Below are 22,129 nucleotides of genomic sequence, written 5' to 3' on the forward strand. Positions count from 1 at the left end.
ATTACCATTCTGTTATTCAAAATACTATTATTAAAATAACTCCCAGATCAAATATCCGTGCGGCTATCGTAGCTGAATTAACACAGTGCTGAAGCTCTGTATTTATTCTGTGGTTGGGCACATTTGCATTGCTATGTACGGCTGCTCGGCTGCGGAGGGCCCCAAGGGGAGGCCCTTCCCAAGGGGAAGCGCGGCCTGCCCGCCAGAGGAGCCAAGGGCCCCTTTGCCCCCTTTTTTTCCAGGATATGTTGGTGCTCATAGGGAAGTTCTGATGCCCAAGTGTCAGCCCTGTGCTTAGGGACAGCTTTTCTGCATAGGGGAAGCTGGAAACTCACCTCATGGCTCCGCCAGGCCCGGAGCTGCCAGCGCTCACACTTGTGTCGGTAGCTGAGGCCCAAGAGGCGGCATCGCATTCGAGCCCATAACAAATGCAAATGCAAAGAGCGAAGCACTCCCGCAGATGTTCTTAATTAAAGCAACCTAACCCAACCCCCATATATTCTAAAGGAATAACCCAGCAAACTGCCTTACTACTCCCATATGTTCTGAGTCACTGCTGTGGCTTACTACAGTGTTATTATTTTCATAAGATTAAACCATTTTCTAAATAATCCACCTGCTAAAATAAACACTCCCACTCTTCAAATATTGCCGTTTTGTTTTCCAGACTATGTACAATCTGGACTTATTTTAGATGAAAAGAAAAGATAAACTCTGAAGAAAAGAACTGTATTTTGGCTATTTGAAACTACCCATCTTGTGTGCACATCTGCTCCTCTGCAAGCTGGGAGTTCTTACATTAGAAGAGAATCATAGTTACTTAGCCAGCGAGGAGCTAATGAATTTCCAGCATCAGCCCACTACAATCTTGGCATTTTAACCTCCTAAGAACTTGGAATTATTTCTTTATTCACCTGACTTGACTTTCAAGTAGCCTTTGTGATAATAATCCTGCTGCTGTTTCGCATGTTCACACATATTTTTGTGCTCTTTGACACTCAGCACCTAGCAACTTGGCTCATTCACCTTCAGCTGATATTTTTCCCATGCCTTCTGAATAAGACAGCATGCAATATCATCTATACAAGTCACACACTTGATCTTTAAAGAAAAGCCATTTTTTTCCCAAAGACTCTTCCTGTTTTCCTCCAGCTACAGGCTTGCCTATATCTTTTGAACACTAAATCATGCCGGTTTGTGATTTTTTCCAAGTGCTTTTATGCATCTTTACTGGAGATTCTTAGAAAATTGCACAAGCCTGTTTTACTGATTTCACTTTGAATGCAGCTCACAAGTTAATGTTGTCTGTTAATTAGGTAGCTAAATCTGAAAAAAAAAAGAGTAATGGTTCTCATTTGAAGGTAGTATGCTGTAGAATGCGTTAAAGAGGTGAGCCCAATTTTTAACTGAGAGGCTTTAACTAGAGCTGACATATGAACTGAGTAAGCCTACCATGCCCAATATAGAGATTTTTGTATAAACATAAGTGTAAAAAGGGTTGTTTTAGCTGTTATATTCATATATATTCTTGCATGAATTAGCCTTATGAACGAGCAGAAACAAATATCCCTTTAATTGTGTAAGGAAAATGCCGCTGCTCCGGGAAGCTCCCTGGGGATCGCACTGCAGCTCCTAACTAGCTCCTGCCTCTCAGCAGCGACCTGCTTGGCATCAGATCAGTAAACACAATGCGCAAGGATAATATGTTTGTTCTTCACCCACAAAGACCCTGAATAACACAGCTTCTATCCAATTTACTGCCCAGATCTATATGTCTTTTGTATTTTGCGAAGCCCTGAGTAAATACCATGAGCGTTTCCTCCGTGTCAGACCTAATTGAAAATGGTGCAAAGCCTGGCTACAATGCGAGTCAGGTACGACGTGATAGATGAGAGTGATTCAGAAGATCCAAAGCAGTCTCTGCCAGCCTGTAAAAGATCCTGGTCTTTGATAGGAAGAGAGGAAAGAACAATATTTGACATACCTGAGCATACGTTACTTTTTTGGAAATGTTTTAATGACCTATACATCCATAGGAAATGAGAGAGTTGTATCACTGTAGGTTAGAGCCTTTCCTTCATCTCTGCATCTCAACCCTTTCCATATAGAAGCCTAGGAATTGTGTCAGTCAAAGAATAAATTTTGAACACTCTATGCATGCCAGGATAGCATTAAATATTAAAGTAAGATACTAAAATCTTCAAAAACCCAGTTCTAACCTAAAGTATGCAACACATGAATATTTCGCATTAAAGATTTCGTAATTAACTTGAGCCGTTCCCTTCAGCATCGTTCCAGAGGCCCACGAGGCAGCCCGAGCCCCATGGAGGAGGGTGCGGAGCCTGCCCGCGCCCGCGGGGCTACCCGCTCTGTCCCCTTTCATCCTCGCTGCCCCTGCCACCGGCAACCAGCCACCTCCTCTGTTTCTTTTGGGTAAAATACATGGAGTTTCCTCATCTTCAGCTGTAAAATAAGCTGCTTAGACTCGGGGTCATCTCTGTGGCTTCCTTTTCCAATCTGTCTCTATCTTGCTCAAGCGCAGACACCACTGCAGTACTGCCGTTTTCTCTCCTGAATGTGATAGAGAATTGCACACAGGACTAAAAACGCCATGGTCAGAACAGTTTAGTGAATTGAGGTTTAAAAAATATAATTTATTATATGACTTGATATGATTTATGATTATATGATATGATTTATGGTATTTTAATTATGAACAGTCTATGAAAGAAGCCTAGATTTATTAGGAGAAGGAGGCTGGAAAGCAAATCACCCCAAAATAAATTATGTGGTGTATTTCTGTAAAAAGAACTTTCTCCAAGTTATTCATAGCAGCAGATTGCTACCAAGAGGCCACTAAAGAAACCTCTAGCTTTGGTGTCTTCCAACATCCTTTCAACTGGCCTGGTCCCAGGTTCCCACCATCATAACACGGTTTGCAGTGTGCCTATCCATTAACACCCGCTCCTGCCTGCTATAAAGATTTGGGAGGGAGGCCCCTGTGAGCACAGGATTTGGCCCAATATTTCAGTGATATAAAAAAGAAGAAAACACAAACAAAACAAAACAAAGAACCAAGTATAACAGCATTTCCACTCTTTAATCATCCCCTCTTTCCTGATCTGTTTGCTTCTTCTGTCTCACCTCTTCCGAGCCCAATTCCCATGGCCACGCGTGCTCCTGCCGCACTCCTGCCGCGCTGCTGCTCATCAGCGTCATCTGGCCACTGATATCACTCACATCTGTGCAAAGCGAAGACAGACCAGGGCAAATAGCATTAAAAAGGCTGGTAGTTTCCTTCAGTCGATGTGGAGACAAAGTGACTGCACAAAGCAGGATGGTGGTCTATGATAATGGGCAGAAGAAAAACTGCAGGTTCAGTGGTACAGACTATAGCATGCATAGTTTCTGTCTAATCAAAGTAAACATGCCATTTACATCCGTGTCTAAAAGTCACTGGGTTTATGTGGGAAAAGGAAAGTCATCAGCTTTGTCGGCAGTGACAGGAGGTACCTCCAGTCATTCAGACACTAGCGTGTGTAACACGGGGAACACCGTTGGGGGGGGTTCCATCCGATGGGAACGGACGCGTGTCCCCGCTGTGTGCGGCCCGTGAGGTGCCCGGGGACCCGCTGCAGCCCCTGGGGACCCGCTGCAGCCCCCGGGGACCCGCTGCAGCCCCTAGGGACACGCTGCAGCCCCTGGGGACCCGCTGCAGCCCCTAGGGACCCGCTGCAGCCCCTGGGGACACCCTGCAGCCCCTAGGGACACGCTGCAGCCCCTGGGGACCCGCTGCAGCCCCCGGGGACCCGCTGCAGCCCCCGGGGACACGCTGCAGCCCCCGGGGACCCGCTGCAGCCCCTAGGGACACGCTGCAGCCCCTGGGGACCCGCTGCAGCCCCTAGGGACCCGCTGCAGCCCCTGGGGACACCCTGCAGCCCCTAGGGACACGCTGCAGCCCCTGGGGACCCGCTGCAGCCCCTAGGGACACGCTGCAGCCCCTGGGGACCCGCTGCAGCCCCCGGGGACACCCTGCAGCCCCTAGGGACCCGCTGCAGCCCCCGGGGACACGCTGCAGCCCCCGGGGACCCGCTGCAGCCCCTGGGGACACGCTGCAGCCCCCGGGGACCCGCTGCAGCCCCCGGGCCTCTCCCGGGCTTTCCGCCCGCGTCGGCAAAGCGCCGGGATGCTCCGAGCCCCCCGCGCGCGGTGTCAGCTCAGGGAACCGCGCGGACCCTCCCCGCTGCCCTCATGCTCTCTCTTACAGGCTGTTATGTTTTATTATTTCTGTTAATTTGCAGAACTCATTTTAGAGCCTCGCTCAATAACACATAATAGAACTAACAACATTTACTTTCAGCAAAATGTCAGATTATGGATGGAGGGGAAGAGAAGGGGTTTGAAGAGCTAAAACCATGCACTGACAAAACAATAAAAGAAAAATCAATCTTTATGACAGATGAGAGAGTGAGATTTACAGTGTAATCAGAAAGGCACAAAAAGATTCATGGTTTGTCAGGAATGGTATCTAGCAGCATTATTCCGTAGATGGAAACACAATCACACTAGCAGGAGCTGTTTCCTTATTTCCAAACAAATCTTTCAGCACACTTTGTTGACGTGGATAGCTAAAATGTACGGATCTTGGTGCTTCATCTGTATTGGTGCAGGCCACCTTTCATTGAGCTCCTGAACTTTCCAAGCCTTCCGCTTTTTTGATGTGATCAGCTGGCACACAACAAACACACAGAAAATAGCTCCGGATAAGCAGCAGCCCCGGTGAAAGCGCACGATACAGCCCCCTCCGCCCGTGCTGCTGCACATTCAGAACAGCAACTAGAACAAAAGCAACGTAGATCTGTTCTAAGAATGAGCTTCAGGCAATCAAGTGATTGTTTTGTTTTTTTCAGTTTTATATAATGCCATATACGTGAGCAAAATGATCAGTTAGGTAGAGTTTAAAGAAACACTGATCTGTGAATTTAATGCCATGTAAAGCTTAATAAATACTTCGACCTAAACCAGTTTAGACTGCTTGGCATTATTAATCTAAAAAGGGAAAATCACACAGCAAGAGCCTTAGGTGATTTAAATCATCCAGCTACACAAGTGGAAAAACAAATCCTTCCTTTTTTCCTTTTGTAAAATTCCTTCTGCTACGTGATGGTTATCCTGGCCTTCCAGGTCAATCCTTTCTCCTTTGCAGCTGGCAAGTAAGATGACATCCACATCTTACTGAAGTCTATAAAAATCCTGGCATCAGGATTTCACATATAATCCCCCTCACTTTCATGTTGACAAAAGGGGAATGGAGCTTCATTCATAGTAGCTGATATCTGTTTGAAACAGAGATCACAAACTGAGCAGCAAAGAGAGCACCCAGCACCTTCCTCTGGCAGGCAGAGAGGCGAGGAGCCGGGGCGGCAGGAAAGGAAAATGCCGAAATGCGCACCCATAAATACAATTTAGATGAGGTTTCTTTGACAGCACTAAATGAACCTGCAGGAGGGAGAGTTTGTGGGCTTCTTGTGCTAGAGTTCTCATGGGAGGTCTGTTCCATAGCCACAGACTTCACTGCAGAGAACAGTACCCTGCTACTGTCCAACTAATGGGACGAAGGAAGATCAGCTATAAAAACTGCTCAATTAAAAAATTACCGACTGTTCCGTAACTCCAAATATATCATTTAATTAATAACTCAGAATGGGTAATTCGGATTGTTTCTGTGTATCTGAATCCATTGAAAGGATTCATAGCGCCTCATAATCCTCAGTTTGGGATGACAGAATTTCCCCAAATCAGTTACTGTCTTATATAAGTTACTGTAGGAAATGTAGTAAGTCTTTCTATAGAGCATTATGCACCTTACCTAGGTCAGACTAGGTGAAAGGCTAACAGAAGAGATTTGAGATAGCTTTTCAGAATATAAATGGTATTCCACGTCTCCGTATCAGGCCAGGTGAGGTGTGTGCAAACAAATGTCTCCAGAGAACAAGTCTAACTCCACTAAAACGTAAGCCACCCATTGCAAAAGTGGCTTTCATTTGCACCGAGATGCAGCTCTTATTTATATGAGATAAGCAGGCAGTTCTGGGAGACCAGCAATGCGGAACAAGAAGCTAAGGGGACGTGCAGCCTGTTTTACGAGGCACCAGAGGAGGCGTTCAGCAGCACTGCAGGTTAAGGGCCCGGTAGCTTGTGAAATTTCAGTATTAGGAGCAAATCCGAGTTCTCTTTTCACGACCAGCACAGCGAAACGCATCCATTTCACAGCGGGGCTGTTGTGTTGGACCGTCTAGCCTTAACAAGAAGCATCAAGGGGGCAGAGGGAAGCTCTGCCTTCCCAAGGGAGAAGCCTTGTCTCCAGCAAGTTTTAGTTGTGTTTCAAAACCAATTGTTTGACAGCTCCCAGAAACTACTAATATGAAGAGGAGTCAGTGGGCACAGTATGGGGAAAATAGTCAGACCTTTATACTTAAGGCCATGTACAGTGCTCCTCCAACAGGTAACATGACTTTTGTTTACAAATGTGCTGTCAGTAAAATTCTATATTAGCTGGGCAGTTAATGTATTTTTTTTTATTTTTTACTACAAAGAAACATGCTTAATATGCTGAATAAATGCAGATAGTTTGTTTAAATTAAGTTTAGCAAGTTCGTCCTACCAGGTAGTCAGCTATAAAGGATGCCTCTAGACAAAAAAGCTGCCACTTAAAATTTGTTTTGAATGAGGTACAGTTTTATTCTGGTCTATCCTACTTCTTTTCAGTGCATAAAATTCAGACATATGAATGATAACCTAATACTTTAGTTGAATAATAGTAAGTTCTGGTGAATTAAAACCAATTTCCGTAGCAACTGAAGTATAAGCAGTGTACTGCTGAGATAACTACAAAGCATTCCTGCTACTGCTGCGACTTAGGGAGTAGGTGGTAGGTTCAGCCTGTGCAACCGATGGGCCTGCGGAAACAACTTTGTGATATAAAACAGCGTTGGTTTTTATTAACATGGTATGAACTGATTTTTTTTCTGTAGATGGTTAGAAATTCTGCAGTTTTTCTGCTGTCTTCAGTATAGGCAGTAATACACGAGGGATTATAGTTTTGCTTTGCTTATGTCTTTGAGTTTGTATCATTTTAAGTGAAGGCAAGCAAGGATGAGGAGCAGTTCGTGTTGCTTCTGTATGCTGCGGTGGGAAGCTGGGGGAAGTTGTGGAGTCATTTTCCTGATGCTGTGGTGATAGCGGGTGAATGAAGGGGGGAATCAGTGCGGCTGGGACGCGGGGCCATGGCAGGGGACACAAGTGTCCCCTGCCGCTGCAGGGCCCGGGCGCTCGGCCGCTGAGCCCTCCTGTGCAGCCGGGCACAGGGGCCTCGTGCTCAGCCGCCCACGGGGCGGCCCCAGGGACAGGCCTGTGCTCCGGCCTGTGCTCCGGCCTGCGGCACAGCAGAGCTCCGTGCTCTGTGCGGGACACCAAACACTGCCTCAAACCTAGAGAACACATAGAGCGGAGCTCCAGCTGCAGCCCCGCGCAGGAACGCTCTCTGCCTTTGCCTGGCAGATGCTGAATCACCTAGTGCTCCGCGTCCTGCACCCGCACATCCCGACCTCTTCCCAGAGCTCCCCTCGCTGCCAGCCACAGCTCTGGGGCAGCGGCAGGGCCACACGTGGAGCAGCTCGAGCGGGCAGGTTTCCGCAGGGCCCCACGTGGAGCAGCTCGAGCGGGCAGGTTTCCGCAGGGCCCCGCGTGGAGCAGCTCGAGCGGGCAGGTTTCCACAGGGCCACACGTGGAGCAGCTCGAGCGGGCAGGTTTCCACAGGGCCACACGTGGAGCAGCTCGAGCGGGCAGGTTTCCACAGGGCCCCGCGTGGAGCAGCTCGAGCGGGCAGGTTTCCACAGGGCCCCGCGTGGAGCAGCTCGAGCGGGCAGGTTTCCGCAGGGCCCCGTGTGGAGCAGCTCGAGCGGGCAGGTTTCCACAGGGCCCCGCGTGGAGCAGCTCGAGCGGGCAGGTTTCCACAGGGCCCCGCGTGGAGCAGCTCGAGCGGGCAGGTTTCCACAGGGCCCCGCGTGGAGCAGCTCGAGCGGGCAGGTTTCCACAGGGCCACACGTGGAGCAGCTCGAGCGGGCAGGTTTCCACAGGGCAGCGCGTGGAGCAGCTCGAGCGGGCAGGTTTCCGCAGGGCCCCGTGTGGAGCAGCTCGAGCGGGCAGGTTTCCACAGGGCCCCGCGTGGAGCAGCTCGAGCGGGCAGGTTTCCACAGGGCCCCGCGTGGAGCAGCTCGAGCGGGCAGGTTTCCACAGGGCCCCGCGTGGAGCAGCTCGAGCGGGCAGGTTTCCACGGGGCAGTGCATGGAGCAGCTCGAGCAGGCAGGTTTCCACAGGGCCCCGCGTGGAGCAGCTCGAGCGGGCAGGTTTCCACAGGGCCCCGCGTGGAGCAGCTCGAGCGGGCAGGTTTCCACAGGGCCACACGTGGAGCAGCTCGAGCGGGCAGGTTTCCGCAGGGCCCCGTGTGGAGCAGCTCGAGCGGGCAGGTTTCCACAGGGCCCCGTGTGGAGCAGCTCGAGCGGGCAGGTGTCCACAGGGCCCCGTGTGGAGCAGCTCGAGCGGGCAGGTGTCCACAGGGCCACACGTGGAGCAGCTCGAGCGGGCAGGTGTCCACAGGGCCGCGCGTGTCTGTGCCCGCGCTAGCATCACCGTCCAGGAGGCTGTTCTGCAGCCCCAGGGCTCACGGCATTCCCAGGCCACCTCCACAGCTTGGTCTTTCCTTGGCTGCACAGAAAGCCTTGGCTTTCGGGCCCCAAAAGCACCCTGCACACCAGTACACTGCACAGCTCTCTACGGCTCCTCTTGTTTGTCTGCTGTTGTTGCCTCCCAGGGTAAATTCAGTCAGCTCAAGATTTGTAGTAAAGCCAAAAGATCAAAACTAGTAGCAAAATGTACAAAGACAAGTTCAGATTCAGCCAGAGAAAACACAATGGAGGTTTTCCCCATCTCTTAAAAGATCACAGAGACAGACTTGCAAAGGAGATCCCTAGGGATTTGCATCCTGCACCCAGGGGTTCTCTGGCAACATCCAATTACAAGCTAAGACATCCGCAAGGTTTGAACATACGTCACAGCCCACTGTGCACATGCAGGTTTGCTCTACCCCCAGCCACTGTCACCGGTCAGTGATCTACAAAGTGGTTGCTGTAGAGCACCGCAGCAGGACAGGTTGAGGCCGGGACAGAACCTTCTAGACCATGCCCAGGTTGTCACCACTGCCATCACCACGCAGACAGATCTGGCTGCCTTGGCTCCCGTTTGAACACAGAAAACAAATGAACATGAACAAAACGGATAATTTGGATTATGAAAATGTGAAGCACCGTATATTAGATAAAAGGAACTATAATAGCAGCTATGTTATTTGCATATTACGGAAAATTAGTTCATCATTCACACAGGTCTGCTTCACGATAGCAACAAATCAGTTGACTGATAAAGGCAAAAGTACTGAGAAATCACATGATCTTTTGGCCTACTGACTCAGTGAAGAAAATGTCAGTGTTGTGCTGTCTCGGTGTCCTCTGCACGTAGGCTTTGGTTGGGGTGCTCAGCATTGCCATTTACCATTCAAAAGAATTCAGAATAGAAATCAGAGCAGAGAAAAATCTTGAAGGCATTAGCTTTATGCCACAGTGCTCCAAGGACTAAATAGAATCCTCAATTCCCTAAGATAGCTTCAAAACAATGAGTTTACCATGTGCGAGTCAAGCCATTTGTTTGCACTGCTTTCTTCTTCATTCTCAGATGGTGGGCAACAGTGGTTCTATTTTGCACAAAGTTCCTTTGCTCGTATTCATCCATAATCATCAACAAAATAACTTAATATATGTAGGCGACTATAATGACAATAAATGCTGTGTAGGCGGGATAATATATGCCTTACTGTCAATGTTGCATGCTGATTAAATACTCTATTCTGGTCAAATGCTAATACATTCTAGGAGCACTTTTCCATAAACACTCGTATAAAATGTGGCATAACAAAAAGGTGATATGAATAATATATTGAAATAATCTTATATGCATGAGTTTAAAGAACCATGATTTTTCTGTAGTGTGCTGCTTGGTATTGGCACTGAAATGATCTGCATGAAAAAACTATTCATGAGAGCTTCACTTCCACCCTAAATGCAATACACCCGTCAGGACAAAAGTAGCATCGAATCTCAATTGGAAGTGATGTATTCGTTTTTAAATGAACTTTGCTACAGCTCATTGCTCTGCTGCCACCAAAAATTATATAACATCTTACACTTTGATGAAAAATTAAGTGAAGTAGAAAACCAGTGAAAAATAAATTTCTGCAGTTCAAGTTTAAAGAAACTTAGATCTGAGCAGCACTTCTCTCTCAAGAAAGGTCTTAAAAACGATGGCACCCCCTAAGTCTACCTGTGTTTTGTTTCTTTGTTGCTGTGCTGGCTTTGAGTATTGGACCACAGTACAAAAAAGTGATTGCAGTAGTGTGATTCATATGGGAGACAACACCCATAGTAATCACGAGGACTATTGAAATGTGTTATTGGCTTCAGCAGTAAGGAGGGGTCCAGCTAGAAGGAGGTCATTAACGTCTAGTGGAATGGGAGCAAGCAGGGCCTCGTGGTTTCAAGCTGGGATGCTGCTGCCCGGATGCAGATGGGCAGATGTGCAGCGGTCTCTGCAAACTGCGTGCGGACGTCAGCCGCGCTGCAGGCACTGGCTGCTGTGCAGGGCCGGCCCCGCCAGCGCGTGGCTTTGGAGAGCAGCACGACCTGTCCCTTCGGGCCCTCGCCGCAGCGCCCGTGCTCAGGAACCGGCTGAGACGCTGCCACGTCGGGGCCCTCGTGTCACCCAGCCCTGGCACGCGTCGGCCTGCGGCGGGCCAGCAGGAGCGAGGGCAGCGGCACCGCAGTTAATGACATTTCTTGGGATATTATCATTTTCTATCCAGGCAAAAGAATGTAGGGCTGACAGTCATACTAAGCAGAGCACAGACTGATCAGCTTGATTATTTATGCAGTTCTTTTAGATCAGGGGTTGTAGGATAGATTGCTTCTCATCACAGATTCAGGGTTTTCAATTAAAATATATTAATGCACTGAATTGGGAGTATATGTATTCCGTACAATCAAATTCAGTTGCAGATGAAATAAAATGTTAGCAGTGTTAGCTTGATTCAACCAAATGTTTCTCTGGTTTCTGTACTGCACAGTCCCTTGCACGGCTGCACATCTTAATGGGATACTGCAGTGCAGAACAGGGGGGAATGTGTGCCTCGATTTTAATAACTATTGCCTTGCTTTTGATGGCTTGTAGCTATTGATTATTTCTCTTCTCTGATATAGTTTAGATTTTTCTTTTCTATTTTACAGTGCAGTAACTGGGAAACCTAGGGATACGATATCATATCAAGTCCGGAGTAAAAATGCTCCAGGTTCTAATGCATTTATATTTTAATTACTATATTAATATAGTGAGGATTTTAAAGAGCAGTAAACAGCAGTGCCCTGAATAGTGTCTTGATTCTGAGCCAGCTGTTCTTTATTCTGCAAATATATTTTCATTAGTGATCCTGAGCAAAAGGTTTAGCACATTATCACATAATAAGGTAGTTTAAAAGAACGTGTCCTGCACCACAAAGCTTAGAATTAAAAAAACAACATGACAATAATGTTTGAATGATGCTACATATATTAGAGCTAAAAACACATTAGGAAAACTGTAGCACTTACAGACAAGTAACATAAATGTTTTTCCAAAGCAGTCTATTAGAAATTGTGAATCAGTTCTGGCTTTGTGCAGACCCATGAGCAGTGGAATTGTAGTAGATAAACTGGCTGCATTAATATCTTGTTCTCAAAACATATTTATAGATACATCTAACATAGTTGATTTGCTAGGTGAGGACCTTGACATAAAATATAGATTTTGTTTAGAATCTTCCCTGTTCTATAAAGATCCTGAACATAAAAACATTAAGGGAAAGCAGATCTTTTATTTTCGTGATTTACCTCAATAAGTAATGGACTTACTGGACTGCCCAGGTGAAAAAGTGCATGGAGTCTGTGAGCAGGAAGAAGCTTATTACAGGGTGAAGTGTACATACCAAGTCACAGTTTTCTTTCATCTGAAAGATACGGCTTGGGAATCCCTGCGAAACCCCTCGCCAAAACACGTCTGGGGCCCCAGAAGGACCTCTTTAATACTTAGATATTCTATTTAATTTGCACCCCATGTGCAATGCAAAAATCAATTACAGCGGAACACTGTATTTAAATGATATCAATCCAACTATGCTATGACAGTTTGATTTGACCTTTTAGAAAGGAGTCCAGTAGAAACCAGCCTAGACATTTTCAATTAAAACTGTAATAGCAAATTAGTAAAAGGGATCTGATTTACATTTAACTGAGAAGAAGAAATAGCAGATTGGATGAGTTCCATAGGAGGCAGACTAAAGCTCATTTCTGTGACTGGAGGATGACACTATAGCAGTACTATCGCCCACTTAATTCTTTTTTTCTTAGAGCAGGTCTAATATACCCGAATATGCAGGCTTTGTACTACACCCAGGGCTTAAAAGAGCTTGACAGATAAAGCCCAGTGTCTTTGCTTTCAAGTGCTAGCTCTTAATTATGTGGCTCGGAAAACAAGATGAAAGTGAATTTAAAAGCCAAGTTACTTTCTGTTGTTAATGTTGATCTTTCAAAAAATGAATACAATGGATAATGGAATTTACATAGCTTACAAAGCTAAAGCATTGGCATGTGCACATCAAGCCATGTGCACAACCTTCAGCATTTAAATACGTTCTCTTGAAGTGAATTTATGATAAATAATTTGTTTATCATAACGAGTGCTAAGTTTTAAGCTAATGGCTGAATTCATGATTTATGCTGACTTTGGTGTTCAGTCTCTTGAGCCCCCTACGTACGTGGCCTTTGTTTTGGCATGTTCAAGGCATTTGACCTTTACACTGCATGAGCTTATTTAATTATAAGATGGTACGAGCTGGACTGCAAAATGGAATCACTCAGTGGTAAAACCTGCATGTAATGTGACGCTGCACACTGAGAGCTGGCAAGTATTACACAGTAGGGCTCCTCTTGCACTGGGGAAATCACTCAGCAGAATTACAGCTTTGGATGGCAAAGCTACTTAGAGGCAAATAAGGTCAAAAAGCATTAAGGAGCAGGGAGGGAAAGCCTAGCAATATTCATCAGTTCAGAGCATAAAGCTTCCATGTCAACTGCTAACAGTTCAAGTAAATGTTTGCATAACAGTTCGCTTACATAAATCAAACTACTGCTAGCAAATTATTTCTATTCTGTAATGTGATGACTTCTCTGCAAATGATGAAAGGATAGGTGGGACTCAATATCCTCTCTGGTGACACATTTCTGTGGTGCCAGCGGGCAGTGGCAGAACGAGCAGTGTCACTTTTGACTCTCTTGGGGAGATGCAGGTTGTAGGTTTCAGCTTTCACTGTGCGATTCCATGCAGGCAAAGGAAAGATGTTTTCTGGCGTTCATGACTTTCATGGCAATCCTAGAAAGAGCCAGTCTTTAACTTACATATCCGCACACCATGGATTGTGGGATTCCCAGGTGGAAGAACCTGAGGAAATACAAATTAGAAATTCAGGATGGGGAAAGATTGAGTCTCACCCCTTTGTTTTTATGTGTGACCCACTTACATGATGCAGCTCTTGGAAATCTGCGATGGGAGATCCTTTTTTCATGAAGTTGATACATGAAAGCAAATGTTTTCCCATTAATGTTAGTATTGCAAATTAAAAAAAAAAAAAACTTTTTGCAGAAGACCAGTGTTCCTTCAATTGTACAAAAATAATGGTGAAACATCAGTGTTATTTAGCAAGTATAAAACTATCCCTTTAAAAAGAGTATTTTTAATGGAATTGCCAGGTTTGATGTGTAAGATCTGATGACCCACAGTAATCAAATGCTCTCATTACAGAAACTAGAAAAATAAAAGGTGCAGATTTAATGAAAACCCTTTATCCTATGACTGAAAGGAGGAGGGGTCCAACGTTGGGGGGTTTACGTATGAAGTTGTGCGCATACAGCAGAGTTGTGCTAAAAAGCAACGGCGTGTTCTCCTAGTAGGGCTCCCCTGTAGCTCCGTGTACGATGGCGTGGCCTCTGGATCTCCTGCTGAAAGGCAGGTGTTGCCGTTGTGTCCGCGAAGGGCTCCCCGTGCCGGCCGCCTCGCCGGGGGTTCGGGGTGCCGCGCGCTGCTGTGCCCTGCTGAGGCTGAGCCCTGCTGAGGCTGCACTACTGTGTGCAGGACAAGAGGGATGTGGAGCTGCTGGGGAGAGTCCAGCGCAGGGCTACGAGGATGATCAGGGGCCTGGAACATCTGCCCTGTGAGGAGAGGCTGAGGGAGCTGGGCCTGTTCAGCTGGAGAAGAGAAGGCTGAGAGGGGATCTAATCAGTGTATATAAATACCTCAAGGGAGGGAGTGAGGAGGATGGGGCCGGCCTCTTTTCACTGGTGGCCACTGACAGAACTAGAGGAAACGGCCGGAAACTGGAACACCAAAAGTTCCACAGGAACTTAAGGAAAAAAATTTTAACAGTGAGGGTGCCAGAGCCCTGGAACAGGCTGCCCAGAGAGGTTGTGGAGTCTCCTTCTCTGGAGATCTTCAAACCCGCTTGGACGCAGTCCTGTGCCACGTGCTCTAGGTGACCCTGCGTGTGCAGGGGTTGGACTGGATGATCCCTAGAGGTCCCTTCCAACCCTTGAGCATTCTGTGATTCTACTGCTTTAATGAGGGAGGACAAGCTGCAGCCAGGGCAGCAGAAAGCAGAATGGGCCCTGGGTATTAACTTATGAGTTTGCATAAGGGATTCATAGTAAATACTGGACTTCCCTTCTCATTTCCACTCTAGAGAAAGTGAGGTAGAAAGTGAGGTACATTCAAATATGTAAATAAAAGAAAAAACAAACTATGAATAGATGTGTTTGGATCTTAGACATTTGCACAATAAAATACACAAGTTAATACTTATAAAATGTGTTTCCTACAATCAACCTTACTGACTGAAATACATACTAGGAATCCAAAGAACGGAAATATGTACTACATGTTCATAGACTCAGACACAACAAGCTGAATATAAAAAACTTCAGATATAACTATATGTGTAGTATATATGTGTATTCCATACACATACCTTAAACATGAAAGATTATAATTTTTATATTGTGCTCAAAAGACTACATTTAGATTAGGCAAATTTGTTCTGATTATACTAATGATTGGACAGAATAAAAATCAGTCATGACAACCTCTTTTTAATGAATTTCAGAGTTTTAAAACATTAAAAGGAAGTATTTGGATATGTCAGCAAATAATGCTGTATTTTAATACAGATCAAATAAAATAGCATATTGCCAACTTCTGCCCTTGTCTGTGCATGGGCAGCTTTCTTGCAAGCAAATCGTTGCCTAAATTGTGTAATATATACAGGAATAATCCTGAGCACAGCGTCGAAGTGTTCCTGTATAACGTGGCGCTCGCATGATTTCAGAAGCAGATTTCACGTTCTGGATGAGAACCATCACATCTGCCTCTATCTTCTGCTGATGAAATTTCTGCTTTGAGTCCAATGTACAGTATCTGTGTCAAAAGATCAGGTATTGTGTTTGTTTGTTTTCTAGCTTGCTTAGAGCTGATAACAGTATAAGCCAAGCGAATCCAAGGAAAAATAATTCTTTACAGTACACCGGTCACCCTTGCACCATGGCAAAAAGTGTTCCCATCACAAGTGTGAACCCAACTGCATCAAATTCTGCTTAAATATCATCAATCAGCAACACAGAAAGCACTTTCCTAAAGCTCCTGTAGGGATGGACGGAATGAAACCAGGCAGTGCTTATTGGCTAAAGCAGCAACCAGGTCAGTGCATTTTTCAAATAACAAATCCAACACTGAAATCACGTTCCCATTGCATACACACATCCCTTAGTCTGGCAAATTCACCACGTTAATCCTTGATTACAATAAGGATTTCATTCTAAAGCAGTATTGCAGCTAATGCTGCAACCATAACTGGTGTGAAACCATATATAATATAAAACCACTGCAGGATGCATTTCCTCTGTCTGAATGATCATTAGCCACAGAGAAGATAAAGCCATTTTAGTACAGTAAACAGATCACTTGTATAATGAGAGATGATTGAATTACTTCTCCCTACGTTCCTACTCCTTCTGTTAAAGATTGTATTTTATTCCAGAATCAGGTTGTGGACTGTACATTGTGTTACAATTAGAAAATAATACTAATATATATATATATTTCTCTTTTTTATTCATTTCTAAATAAATCTCAAGACGACAGTGATATGGCGGGAAATTTAGTTTTTAAAAAGTGGTTTACAGTAGCTACATTAAACAGATGCCTTATTTATGAGAACTGAAGGATTTTTTTGAAGAGAAACAATCCCCTACTCCAAAGGTAACTGGAATCATCGTAGCAGGGGGTGTTCTCCCTGGGGATGAGTGCGGTGGGACGGTGTCTGTGTGTGAAGCCAGCCGGACAGCGGGATGGTAGGAGCCTGTGCAAAATGAGAAGCTGATGTCTGAAAGGCGCCTTGAGAGACCCGGCTGGGGTCGATATTCCCTGGAAGCTGGGCCTAGCCTGACCCCTCTAGGATGGGCCTGGGCCTGGGAATTACCCAGCCCCTGGGAATTACCAGCCCTCTTTACTTCCACAGGAGCTGTGGGGGCTCAGCATCCACAAGGTTGCTCTGGGAAGCGCAGTTCCTTTCAGGAGGGATTCAACCAAAACAGGATATAAACAATGCTACAGTACATATTCTATCTGTCTCAGTAATTTACTATTTGCAATTAAAAAAAAGCCTCTAAAACCAATAAGGAAATTTTCCACTCGGTAACTTCCTTGTAACCTTACTACTGTACAATGCTTGGGAAGAAAACCACTCTTCCATTACTTGTCAGAAAAAAGCGTACCTAAGTCAGCGAGAGAACTTCTCTCAAGATTAAAATATAGTGAATTTTTCCCTTTCTGATTTGTTTTAATTAGTTTAACCTGAAGTTAACAGAGTCTCTAATTCTTTCCAAATCTCAGTAACTGCCTATAGGGATCAGTGTATTTATTTCCTGCATCTGTTCTCCAAATTAAATCAGAAAATGTTTATAAAGGAATGGTTCTGGGTAGTCCCTGAGGAAGCTCTTACGGAAGCGATGCATTATAGAGATGCTGCTTGCTGCCAGTGATCTTTGCATTGCAGCATGGTTAGAATCTTTCTTCGTCAAACTTTTTTTTTTTTTTCCTTCTTTTATATTGTACTAATTGTAGGGGAAATATAACACCACTGCAGGGTTAAAATCTGGCTCCGCTCAAGTCAATGGCAAGACTGCGTTTATTTCAATAGATCAAAGATTCCATTTCAGATCTTTATTGTGCTGTCAGGATACTGAGCAGACTGTGTGTCTCCAAGGTACACCGAGTATCAGATGGTCGGCCCTGGTGTTATATTGCAAAATTACTTGCGTTTGCTCTACTATTAGCAACACTGAGGGTTATTTAATTGCACGTATCAACACAAAGGAATAGTCAGTGTGTCATTAACAAAAAACCGATGCTTAACACTTACTATAAAGTACCGTGTGGAACTATGATCAAATCTGACAAGTCCAGACTTAAACAATGTACAGCATTTTCTGATGCATGTAGTATTTTTAGTAGCAACAGACTATGACATGAGGGCTGCAGCCTAGTAGGATATACCAGTGTTTCTCGCTTCTATGTCATATTTTGTATGGGTTTAGAGAAGATGGCCTCTGTTGTGCATTGTTTGTGAAATGTTTCTTATCCCAGAGAGGTGTACGATGTAAAATACGTCAGTGAAAAGTGTATATTTTATGTGAGAGGAAAATACATTTTAATAAAGGTTAAAGCTTTGTTAGCTGTAAAAATGGCAACTGTTCAAGTGTACAGTAACTTCTTACTAATGTATGAAAATCTGTGATATTTTTGATTTGATTGTATTTGTATTGCCCAAATAAAACATTTTGGCTGTATTGTTCCTAACTGTTACTTTGTTTTGAAATAGGAAAGTGCATGTATTACTCAAAAATGTATTCAGTTACAATAAGCAAAAATCCATCTTCAATTGTAATATGCAAAATGAATTTCCAAAAATATTTTTCTGCATATTGTTAATTAATGCAACACAGAACTCCTCTTCCAGGGCTCTCAGCAGAGAAGTGTTGGTGGAGCCAGAGCCTTAAGGAATGTGTAAGAGCCTTCAGTGCGGAGGACGGTGCGATGGACCCTGCAGAAGCAGAACTTGAGGTGCAGTGTAAAATAGCAGGGGAGGCCTTTTAGCCATCATGGCCTTGTCCCTTACTTTTTTTAGGGAAAAAAAGAAATAAAGATTCAACTAGAAGTCTGGACAGAACAAGCCAGCTGTATCCAAATCTGTAAGGATGAAAATGCTGATGCCAGAGAACAGTTAAACGTGACTGTTTTTTGATTTTGATATATAATAGCTAAGCTCTTCCTTTCAATAGCATAAACAAAACTCTGATGCATCACTTGCCTACAGTGCCTGTTTGAGTGCTATTTTAAATGCTCTGGTGTCATTTGTCTGCCTGTCTCCTTACAAAATTGAGTGGGCTGGGGAGGAGGAACAAAATGAACTATATCAAAACAAAGCTAGCGTTTTAAGTTGGGATGAGGAGCAGTAAAACTGTTCTGCATTTTTCAGCATCCTTGAAAAAGCATATAATGAAATTGTGAAATTGTTCTTTATGGGGATAAAGGTGTATTAGCATTGATAATGGAAATGTTAGAAAGTGCATAGCAGTAGAGTCCAGAGAAAAAGATCACACACACAGTGTGGCTGCTTCATGATGACTAAACTGCATTTGAGTCAACAAAATGCTCCTAGTAATCAAACCAGATTGCTAGCACTGGCAGCTAAGTCTGTGAGCAAACATAATACAATAGAAGTTCACAAAAAAAGAGGAAATTAACCCTAGGTTGCTTGTTTATCAGTAAAATCATAATATCAAGGCAGTTTGGGGACACAGTGGGAGATGTAGGAAAAAGAGGCAGCAAGCTGGGGCTGGACCCCGCGAGCATATGGAGCAGCTGTACTCGGAGTCGAACGGAGCCGAGGAGGTGTCGCCTCTGGGAACCCACCAAATAACGAATCACAATTGTCTGACACATTTTTTTTTTACATGCATCAATTACATCAACAATGTTTCCTAGCCAACCCTGCCAAGAAAATACTCGTGCTGCAGCTATTTCTGTGGAAGTGGAATAACAACATATTAATAGATCTTTTAAATTGCCTTTCATTCCCAAGGGACCTAAAAGCACTTCAGAAACATTTGCACGCGCCGGTGCCGCGCGGAGCTGCGGGTGCCCGCGGGCGCCGTGCGGTGAGGCCGGGCGCGCCGAGCGCGCCGAGCACCCCGAGCGCACCGAGCGCACCAAGCGCACCAAGCGCGCCGGGCCGGCTGCAGCGGGAGCCGCGCGCACGGAAACCCGCGCGCGCGAGCACAGCGCTCGGCAGGGGGGCCGGAGCGGGGCGACGTGCTGGGAGACGAGACCCCGGGGGACTCGGAGCAGCTGCGTTCCAAATGAATCCGACTTCATAAAAATGAGAGAATTTAGGCAAACAGAATATAAAAACACAGAGAGAAATTAGTACAGGCTCTGAAGAGCCTGATGCTACTATTTTCCCAAGCAGTTTTACCTTGAATAGTCCTTGGTGAAATTACATTGTGCTTTACGGAACATTGATTATGAAAAATTGTAATGAGAGGTGAATAAAATCAGGAGCAATACCTTCTGCAGCATCGTGTTTCTCCCATCCGAGGCTCTGGGATTCCCGTATCAGTCCTGCTGACCACGCAGCTCTGAACACCAAGACTCTCCCACTGACTTAGGCAGTTTGTGTTGTGCTAATTCTTGGCCTGACAAAATTTTCCCTGCCATGGAGTTCAAATATCCAACTTCAGTAACACACGCTTTCTCTTGAGATTTGGTCTCACCTTTAATGACTTAAGTCAAAGGTGATTGGGGATCTCAGGCCACTGCCAAATCCCATTTCAGTCCCTAAGGGCTACACTCAGTAGCAGACCTGAGCACGGCTGGTCTCACTCCTCACTGCGTGGGCCAGACAGAGCTTACAACCAAGAAGAACATCAAATTGAAAACACGGCACCTCGGAGATGCCAGTGGAACAGGGCACGTCCTTGAAATTCTCTCCATTTGCTGAAAAAACTTCCCTGTTTCCAACTGCACTGTTTCCACCTAGACAAAGTCGCGGGTCACTGGTGTGTGCCTAAGTGCAGGTTGTGCGTGACAGCGAGGGCACTGCAGCACTGACTCTTGTTGAACTGTCCTGGCTTCCCACTGAGGACAACAGGAGCGCGTGGAGCACCTACTGAGCATGGCCAGTGCCAAAATGAGACTGACGTCTTAAAAGGTGATTAAAAAATGACGACGATGTAATTTCAAAGCAGAAAATGCGGCTCCTTATACTCAATGCTTTTAATGGTACTTTAGAGTACATAACTTTGCAAGTCTGCTTTGAAAAAGTACCCGGTCCCTTAGCCCCACTTGGCCCTTGAGAAACTGACTGACCTGTCATGGTGCCACTTCATGTGACTCAGAGCCAGGCGGTCTCCGTGTCACCACGTGCGATCCAAAGGCTTCCGCCGAGCACGAGAGCGTTCCTGCTGCTGGAGCGCACGCTCGGATCTGTGTGTCGTGCCATCAACCCGAGAGCTGCTGCTAACCGCGGAGGAAACGAACCGCACCGAGTGCTGAACCTGAAAATCCTCTCAGTAACTATGTACAGCGTTCCCAAGGATTAATTTCTTTCTGTCTTCAAGTTAATGAGTTGAAAACAAAAATATATAGTCTCAGGCAACAACAATAAAAATATTTATCGAAAAGACACAATCTTTCCAATTGGATTTATTTTACTCTTTAGCAAAGCTAATGTGGAATGTCAGGTTTCTTATTTCAGGGAGAAACACAAGGTTTTTTTTTTCCAATTGGAATCAGATGGTGGCTGCATTTAATTCTGTTTGTTTTTCCCAGGGTGTATTCACCCTTACCTGCTGAATGCGTCGTCTCAGCTATGAAAAAGGAAAACAAATTGAATTTTAATCAAAAGGTTTCTATTCTGATCACTGCTGGTCTATTTTCACTTTATAGTTACCAATAAAAAGTTAAAGAGTATATCACCCACTGAATTTATTTTGATTGATTGCATCTGCCCACTCTCTTGCATTCTAAGGTACCTCATTACTGTATGTTCAAGAATTTCATTTTCTAGCATGTGTAATAAGCCTTAAACTTTATGTAGCTAATTGGTTCAGCTGGTGTTCCAGGGCCTTAGCTGAAAAGCCAATAAAAAGCACAAAAGGAGAGAATATTAATAGTTTCTACTTGGTAAACATAAGCTTAAGAGCTAGTTTTTGCTTTAATTAATATACGGGAAGCAAGAATGCTGTCTTAAAAATGGAGATTACTAGCAGATTAAAGACTATCTTGCAGGGTTTGTTTTTTTTTTTTTTTTTTGGTATCCCACACACATTTAGCTATTCATGTTCATACAGATTCTTTATCTCTGAGCTTGTAGGTTGTGAGATAAAAACAACAATTTGTATGTTAAATCCCGCACCAGCAAAAAATATACAAGAACCCTTTAAGCACCATCTTTTACTTTACTAGAGGATCCTTTCTATTATTCGTTCTTAATAGAGCAAAATATATTTTTCATTCTGTCTTACCCAAGATATTTGCAAATGGTGAAAAAAAAACGAAGCCGTACATGTTTTGATGATCTGAGGCATTTTAGAGGGAGTAACTAGAATATGATTCTTTGGCTATACAGGTCTCCAGTGTGTTAATTGATGATAATATGTCACCAAAATGTAACAGATGATTTTGCTGAGGAGGTGCGTGTGTGCCCTGTTTGCTCCTTGTAGGCCGTGACTCGAAGGAGCGTCTGGCCCGTGTGGGCAGCCCTGCCCGGCCGCTTCCCCCACGCCTGGAGCTGCGGTTTGTGGGTGTCTGCAGGCACAAGCTG

General features: G+C 45.0%; 1 protein-coding gene across 1 annotated transcript in view; it reads right to left on the reverse strand.

Moving 5' to 3' along the window:
• Positions 1–3,099: 3,099 nt before the first annotated feature.
• The window catches only part of LOC148593167 (syncytin-A-like), a 51,609-nt gene continuing 32,579 nt past the window's right edge, over positions 3,100–22,129 (reverse strand). The window contains exon 4 of the mRNA XM_088531965.1: positions 3,100–3,242. Within this exon, the coding sequence (XP_088388091.1) occupies positions 3,100–3,242 (143 nt within the window). The remainder of the gene's footprint in view (positions 3,243–22,129) is intronic.

The sequence above is a fragment of the Tinamus guttatus genome, unplaced genomic scaffold, assembly GCF_059628265.1.
Source record: "Tinamus guttatus ecotype Peru unplaced genomic scaffold, ASM5962826v1 Tinamus_guttatus_pri_ptg000441l, whole genome shotgun sequence".
Lineage (NCBI taxonomy): Eukaryota > Metazoa > Chordata > Aves > Tinamiformes > Tinamidae > Tinamus > Tinamus guttatus.